Raw genomic sequence first — 9175 nt, forward strand, 5'->3', positions numbered from 1 at the left:
CCACACATGGGTTCTTAGATTTATTTTCCATGCAATTTTTTCACAAGGTTCAGAACTGCAGGATCTGATAATTAAGAATTGCTACAGAAATTGTTTCTTTTAATGAACGCTTCATATTTGAAATTTTATTATCGATATGTACAAAGATGTCACCATTTCTTTGCATAAACGTGTTAACACGTGTGACTTGAAAACCAATAGCTAAAAGGCTACTGGTTTTTGAGTTTTCTCAAACACTGATGGTTTTTGAGTTTTCCTCAATCTGAAATCATCTTCTCATAGATTGTATAGCTGAAACGTTTTGCTCAGAATGAACGTGGAAATGCCTTATCAAACTTTCTTTTTGAGGAAACATACTAGGACAGGTTAAATATCTAAGATATTTCTCATAATTAAGTATTCTCAGATTATTTTTGAAGTGCCTTTCTTTGAGAACTTTTTTTACACAGATTAGACAAATGAAAGGCTTTTTTTTTCTCCATTATCAACCCTCAAAATGTATTTGAGGATTTTAATCAATGAGTAGTTCTGAATTGTTAGACGGCGGAAACAATTTTTCTTCAATAGGAATTCTGAGTAGGCTTTGAGGCTGTCTCCATGAGGACGTATTACAGGTTTTTCAGCTGAACGGGTTTTTTGCGGTATCAATTATGAGATGCTTTGGAGTAGACCTATTCTTGAAAAATGTTTTCTCACAGGTTGTGCAGCTGAAAGAATTTTACAATATCAATTGTGAGATGGATTTTAAGGTATCGTGTGAGTGAGAACTCAAAGTTTATGCAGCTGAAAGGTTGTTCTCCAATATCTGAGTTGGTTTTTGTATTATTGTCTGTGACAAATTCTCGCAGGTTGGACAGCAGAAATGTGTTTATTCATTAAGAATCATTGGGTGTGAACTTCTCAGAGATAGGATAGCAGAAAGGTTTACACCACTATAATTTGCGAGCTGTGTTGTAAGGTGTCCTCAATGTGAGAAATTTTTATATGCTGGACAGCTGAAGGGTTTTCGGAAGTCTTAACTCTGAAATGGGTTCGGAGGCGTTCTCTTTCTCTCTGTCTTAGAATTTCTTTTGACAGAAGAAAGGCTTGATTCGACTATGCATTCTGTGGTGTGTTGTGAGCATTCCTCTCTTTGAGAAATTCTTACAGGTTGGAGAGCTGAAAGCATTTTCTCCAGTATGAATTCTGAGATGGTTTTGTAGTTCTGCTGTCCACACGAACTATTACAGGTTGTGGAGCTGAAAGATTTTGTCTACTGAGGTGTGCTACAAGATCGTCTCTCTGTGAGAATTTACTCTCACTGGTTCGAAAGTTTTTTTCCACTATGAATTCTGAGATGCTTTGCAAGGTTTCCACTCTGAGAGAACTTCTTCTCACAGGATGGGCAACTAAACGGTTTTTCTCCAGTATGAACTCTGAGATGGGTTTGGAGATATACCCTCACTGAGAACTTTTTCTCACAGGTTGGACAGCTGAAAGGTTTTTCTCCTGTATGAATTCTAAGGTGGCGTTGGAGGTCAATTTTCAGTGAGAACTTCTGCCGACAGGTTGGACAGCTGAAAGGCTTTTCTCCAGTATGAACCCTGAGATGGGCTTGGAGGTGTTTTCTTCTTCAGAACTTCTTCTCACAGGTTGGGCAACAAAAAGGTTTTTCTCCAGTATGAATTCTCAGATGGGTTTGGAATCCTATTCTCGTTGAGAACTTTTTCTCACAGACATTGCAGATGAAAGCTTTTTCTGTGCCATGAAATCTGAGGTGCGTTTTTAAGGTGGATCTGTAAGGGAAGCTCTTTCCACAAGTTGGACAGTTGAAAGGTTTTTCTCCAGTATGAACTCTGCAATGGGTTTTCAGTTCTTGTCGCCTTCCGAACTTCTTCTCACAGTTTGGACAGCTGAAAGCCTTTTCTCCACTATGAATAACGAGGTGTACTGTGAGGTTGTGTTTCTTTGAAAACTTCTTCTCACAGATTGGACAGCTAAAAGGTTTTTCTCCAGAATGAAGTCTGCGGTGTTTTGTGAGGTCTCCGCTATCTGTGAACTTTTTCTCACAGGTCGGACAGCTGAACGCTTTTTCTCCGGTGTGAATTCTGAGGTGTTTTGTGAGGTTTCCTCTCTGTGAGAACTTCTTCTCACAGGTGGGACAACTGAAAGGTTTATCTCCAGTATGAACTCTTAGATGGGTTTTGAGGTGTTCTCTCCTTGAGAACTTCTTCTCACAGGTTGGACAGCAGAAACGCTTTTCTCCAGAATGAATTTTGAGATGGTTTTGGAGGTATCCACTCCTTGAGAACTGCTTCTCACAGGTTGGACAGATGAAAGGTTTTTCTCCACTATGAATTGTGAGATGACCGTTCAAGCTGCTTTTATCTGAGAACTTTTTCTGACATGTTGGACAGTTGAAAGGTTTTTCTCCAGTATGAATTCTGATATACTTTTGCAGGGTAAGTTTACTTGAGAACTTCTTGTCACAGTTTGGACAGCTGAAAGGCTTTTCTCCAGTATGAATTCTGACATGGGCTCTGAGGCCCGCTGACTGGGAGAACTTCTTCTGACATGTTGCACACGTGAAAGGTTTTTCTCCGGTATGAATTCTTAGGTGACATTGCAAGATCCATTTACATGAGAACTTTTTTTCACAGATTGGACAGCTGAAAGGTTTGACTCCAGTATGAATTCTGATATGGCATCTGAGACTCGCTGACTTGGAGAACTTCTTGTGACATGTTGGACACGTGAAAGGTTTTTCTCCAGAATGAATTTTGAGATGATATTGCAGGCTGTTTTCATGTGAGAACTTCTTCTCACAGCTTGGACAACTGAAAGGTTTTTCTCCATTATAAATCCTGAAATGTTTTCTGAGTTTACCTGCCTTTTGCAAAGTTCCCTCCCCGGTTGGGCAGATGAACGGTTTCTTCTGAAATACATCCTCAGGTGATTTTTCAGGCATTTTTCTGGGTGAAAACTTATTGGTTGAAGAGCCAAACCGTTTTTTCCCACTCTGAATTTTGAAATATGCTATGGTATCTTGTTTGCAAGTGAGTAATATTTCACAGGATTTGGACACCTAAAGTGTTTCTCTGCAAAGTGACATTTGAGATAACTTTTAAGGCTTCCTCTTACTGAGAATTACTAAGCACTTGTTGCTCAGGTGAAAATCTCATGAATGTATTATGTGAACTACGAGATTTTCTTCCACGTAAGCTCATAAATGAAACATTTTCCTTAGGGTCTGTATTTGATTTGTTAATGCCTTTTTTTCCGATCACAATAATTATGAAGTAATTTAATTATAATCTGATGGTAGTATGTACTATAAAGTTTCTTATTTCTTTTGTGCAATATTCCTGTTTGATACTACGCACAATATTTCATTTATTTTTCCTGTTAAGTTCTGCAGTTGTGCCAATGTGCAGGAAAAATCTTCATACAAACCTTGTTTGAATTAGCAAAGCAGATTCGAAGCATGTAGTTTCCGGTTTGCCATTTCAAATTATATCGAGTTTTTCGATTATCAGAAATTTTCAATGTTTTAAATATTTTCCAACTGAATCCTTTAAAACTGATAATTCAGTAGTGGTTCAAGTTCTTATGATATTTATTTCATTCCATTAAGAACGCTCACCTTTACTCTGTTTTCTATTTATATGTCACATGTTCCCTAAAATAAACGGTAAAAAGTCAAAAATACCATGTTCAGTAATCAAATATATACTCAGTGTCCAAAAGTTTTGAATACCTTTATACAATACCTAGGTAGAGTCACATTTTTCTCGAAATAATGTCCGTAAACCTTGTGCTAAATATTGCACTAAATGATTGTGGACATCTATCAGCAGACTTGCCTATTCTTCCATGAGGATATTTGTCAGCTGCTGTACTGTGGTTGACATAATACTGCGAAGTTGAGATGCCCATTCTAACAATTCTAGACATCCTCAATTGGATTCAGATCTGAAAAATGAAGCAGCCAGAATAGATGTTTAAAATACCGATAATGTTCCTCGGACTATTCAGTTATAAAAACTTTGCAATGTGCGTAGGTGTGCATTAGGTATTGCACTAAAACGTAGGTATTGCACTAAAACAATTCATCGCAATAATGTTAAAAGTGAAGCAATACAGGATGAAGTTCGTCAGATACGATAAAAAAAAAAAAAAGAAAAAAAAAAGATATTTATTTCAAGTAACCTGACCATCTGAACTTTTAAGGGTATGACTTGCCCAGTTCGAAGAAACAGAATATAACGAATATAGGCTATCTCCATTCTTTCAGTGGTGGGCAATTAAGTCTGGATGCTCGGATATACGAGACTCACGCCATCGTTTCACACTAACAGTCGTTCAAAAAAACGTTTGATTTTTGATCGTTATACCACACGATCTTTTTTTTTACTATTCGACAGTTCAGTCTTGGCATTGGTGGCACTGCTCAATTATTTTTATTTATTTATTTTTTTCAATTTTTAAATATAGCATGAGCTTTTGTGTGAGCGCAAAACTAAAAAATCTTACATTTCTCAAATTCCTGTGCATAGTTCATTGGGAATCGGCATTTCTTTGCCCAAATTGAATTTTTCAGTAATTCGCAACCAACTAGATTCTATTGCGATGCACAATTGGTATTAAACTTCTGTGGCCGCATCCTTAAAATATCGACTTTCCGCTGTATTCCTTCATTTTAGAACTGCATTTTCCTTTTTTCTTCCAATTTTTGCACGCTTTAGACATAACTTCTTCTAACACACTAGTGATTTACTTTTTCGAAAATTCCACTCCTGCAAATCGCGTTCCAAGAACAGCTTTCTGAAAATTGAAAGATCCTGTCTTGCTAATGACTGGATTGAGTAAGGAACTCCAGGAAATCTTACAGTATTGACCAGATAATGAGAAACATTTGGTCATATGAGAGGAAATGCAAAAGGTTTCTAATATTTTGGCTACTGAGTGAAAATTCTTTGCGTTACTTTTAAAATGGATAACACAATACATTATTTTTTAGATATTTAAAAGAAATTTCGTTCAAATTTGTTTCAACGTTTTCATAACGTGATCTGTACTCATGCAACTACAATAATAAACTGATAACCAAGAAATACATAGTTCTCTCTTGAATCTACACCTGCTGTGTAGATTCAAGGTGCTGTTTATACTTATTAAAATACAGATGTGATCTTACCAATGACTTCAGGCAGGTTACAATAAAATCTCTTAAATGAATTCATTAACCCAAAGTATTTTGTGGCCTGTCAGGGCATTATTAGTGTGGGCTACGTTTTGATATCAACTTAGGAGTCAGGCCTTACTCTTCCCAGAAGAAGAACAAAATAATTAAAATAAAAAGAAAAGACAAACACAACAAGATTTCGATTTCATAAGAGAAATTCGAAGATATTCTGCGTATAATGCAGTCTCTGAAAAAAAAAAAAAATAATAACAATTCTTGATATTCTGGATTCACTAAGAGACAAGACGTATTAAACTGAAACTTTCACTATGAAAGATGAAAGAGGGTTCCTTGTCCCAATTTATATCAAGTATTATCGATGACATCCTGAGATGCTAATTGGAAAGTTAATGTTTAAATGAAAACTTGCTTTTAAACGGGATAAAGACCATTGGCAGAAGAAAACATCTCGTGACTCTTTCTGCGATATTCATAATTTTAGAGACTCAAGAAGGATTTAGCAGGAGTCATCACAATGGTGAGATGGATAGAGTCAAGCAATGGTGCTAACAGTAATAAGTTTTGCAACGATCAGATAATTTTGCAAGAATCACAGAACAGATAAATAACAAAAACCACTTTTTTGAAATAAACAAATCTAGTTGTTACTTGACTCACCATGGTATAAAGGATTTGATGATTATTATTCAAATGTTCATAAATATACACAAATAGCCAATAGATTAACAAAGCTAGGTTTATTAAATCTGCATTAAAAACATCATGGCTGCCTTTATAATAGCGGTAATATCTTCCTCTTTCCACTGGTACCCACCCCACAAACTCGCTAAGCTGCTGGCAAATTCAAATTCTAAATTTGCCAATAAACCCAATCCTGGAAATGTTCAATCGGATTCATATCTGTCAGCGACCGTAGCATCTGGAAGTCACTTTCGTGCTCGGAAAAAAAAAAAAAAAAACTCGAGCAGTTTTGGCAACGGCACTGCGGATTATTCTGCTGGAACGCATTTGTGCCATTTGGATAGATAGAGAGCTGTACCTGATAAGCCACAACAGACGATAGATTTTGCCATTCAATGTGTCGTCTGAGGATATGCCTATTCAAGTGGATTACCAGGAAAACATTCCCTCAATATTTTACTAAATATTGCCGCTGGTTACTTGTTTGATATTGCTTGTCTCTGTTTCACCATAATACCCTAAAAGGACAGAATTTATGGAATATCTGGTTCCTGGCTAACACAACGTTGTCACCCCTCTCACTAGTGGACGAACATGCTGCTTACAAAGTATATAGGTACAATTCATTCACGTAGACGGTAATTCAATGTTAATATTGATAAACCTAGTGAGTTAACCGACTTCGAAAGAGGGATGATAGCGGCTGACTGACGTTGATCGCTCAATCGTGGAGGTGGTACAGAAAATGCACTATCTCTGTTCGAAAACAACGCCAACTTCAACAGGGTCGGTACCAGAAACGTCTCCACCAAGACATTCTGATGATCATTAGTTGCTATACGTTATGGGAGCTGCTGTGCCACCAGAATCCCATTGCTAAAACCACGACACAGGACGATACATCTTAACTGGGTGAAAGGGGACTGCACCTTGGAAGCACTGCACCTTGGAAGCGGATCCCCTGGTCCGACGAGTCCTGTTCCCAGTTAATTCGAGGGGGCAGGAGGACGCGTATGTGGAGGAAACTGAGGAAACGAACAGCGCGAAACTCTGCACCTGTCATGTTAACAATGAACTGTTCAGGCAGGTGGACGGTCGATAGTGACGGGAGATGTGTTCAACTGCCACATATTGGGACCTCTGGGCCATCTAGACGCATCTCTAAATGGTCCGGAATTCTTGGGTGTTTTTTTTTTTTTTATCATTGTTGTATGATCCTTCTATTTTATCAGTGTTCACCTGCTATAAATTGTATATAGGCCTACAAGTTAGTAAAGACTGTATCATTTGTGGTGAATCTTCACCATTAACTTAATCTTGAATTTAATAAAAACAGCAATAAACGTTTCTATTACAAAACACTGAAATTTTTAAAACGATGCTAAGAGAACAATGATATGTGACTGAGAGCTGTCGTTGAACTGAATAACGTGGTGTGTAGAAGAAAATACTATTCTCATCAAATAGTGGCCTTCCTTTTCAAAAATAAATACATATAAATTCCCCCACCAGGTATTTGTGACCCCCCGCTCGCATTTCTCGACAAAGCTCAATATATATCTGGAAGGAAAAATACTATCTCAGCAATATCTTTGCATATCTCTAAATAGCAGTAGTGTACTTTAAATTTCGTGCTGTCGTTTAACTCTTTTTATAAAAATCAAGGAAATCGTCTCCAACACTTGATATTCTGGGAGTTAGAAATCTAAATCTATGTAAATATGAACACCAGAAGATATATCAGATGTGTTTTAAAGCTGACTGGCACAAAAGAACAAACTCTGTAATGGACGTTACTTGAGGAAAAAATGTAGATGGCCTGTGTTTAAAACACCAGTTTACGAATGAGGGAGGGACACACACGACATAAACACTCAGGGATACGAAAAACAGCTGGTGGCTCTTTAGATTAATTGGTGAAGAAAGTAGTAATTAACTGACTGGGTGTTTAATATTTGTTTCTTTAATTAATAGTTTTTATTAAAATCAAGAATCTCGCCCCCAACTTGTTAAATGAATTAGAAGAACCAGTTATCAAAAAGAAAACAAAAAAGTTCAAGTTTCCATCAATATCACCTAATTGTTCAACTCAGGCATTCTCTCTGGATTGCTGCTCTAATTTTGATTGAACAGTATTCACTCGACATTTGAAAATCATCAGAGTTTCTTTTGCACGGTTCAGTAAAAAAAAGTTTAATATGCAGCTATTGTAGCACAAGTACATAGTACATCGCTATTCCAACAAGTAGGATAAAAATTTTATCGCATATTTTATTTTAAAGAGTTCTTGAAAGCATTTATATATGCTATTCCTTCGTACTGAAAACGATTCCCCAGCCGCCATTTATTATTATTATATTATTTATTTTTTTTTTGCATTCCGCCCTGAGGCTGGTGTAAGACTTACCCCAGAGCCGTCCTGGACTTTGAAATCAATAGTTGCTTACTTCATCGATGTACGCCTGAAAGTCCCTACAGTCCTTGCACATAGTTTCCATCTTTAGTGGTATTTATAAAGAGGAACACAAAACAAGAAATCAAAACTACACTTCTAAAACCCACTTACTAACACATGGGTTTTGAGATATCCTCTCCTTGAGAATTTCTTCTCAATGGTTGGACAGCTGAAAGGTTTTTCTCCAGTATGAACTCCGCGATGGGTTTTGAGGTCTGCTGTGTTCGAGAACTTCTGACAGGTAGGACAGCTGAAAGGTTTTTCTCCACTACGAATAATGAGATGTGTTGCAAGTTGTCCTCTCCGTGAGAACGTCTTCTGGCAAGTTTGACAAATGAAACCTTTTTCATTAATATCATTGAGTTGGTTTGTAAGCATTTCTTTCCCTCTCTGAAGTCTTTTTACAGCTTGGATGAGCGAAATATTTTTCCCTAGTGTTAACTGAGATGTTTTTTTGTTATATCTCTTTCGGCAGAAGTGCATACCACAAGTTAGACAGTTGAAAGTTTCTCAATCAAGTAAACAGGAGAGTACTGTTATGTCTTCCAATCGCTGTGAATTTTCTTTTTTATCAGAGATTGAACAGCTGAAATATTTCTCCTGATAATATTCTCTCAGATGCGTTGCATGAAAACTTCTTCCAACAATTTTGGCAAATGAAATATCTCTCCTTGTTTTGAAGACGCAAATGCGATTCAAGTTCCCTTGTTCATTTGATCTTCTTACCACAAGTGTTACGGCACGTATATATTTGAGAATATTGCGAATTACCAAATGTCCTGAATGAGAAATGACCAACTCGCATGACAGAACTTCTAGCTTCCTCTTAGAAAGGCTTTTAGCACCGTTTTATT

General features: G+C 37.0%; 1 protein-coding gene across 1 annotated transcript; it reads right to left on the reverse strand.

Moving 5' to 3' along the window:
• Positions 1-1297: 1297 nt before the first annotated feature.
• LOC150079733 (uncharacterized) lies at positions 1298-8804 on the reverse strand. Its single transcript, XM_090383201.1, is given in 2 exon segments — positions 1298-2807; positions 8437-8804. Coding segments are annotated over 2 exon segments (1878 nt in total).
• Between the last annotated feature and the right edge of the window lie 371 nt (positions 8805-9175).

The sequence above is a fragment of the Mastigoproctus giganteus genome, chromosome 10, assembly GCF_048544385.1.
Source record: "Mastigoproctus giganteus isolate SK-2022 chromosome 10, ASM4854438v1, whole genome shotgun sequence".
Taxonomy (NCBI): domain Eukaryota; kingdom Metazoa; phylum Arthropoda; class Arachnida; order Uropygi; family Thelyphonidae; genus Mastigoproctus; species Mastigoproctus giganteus.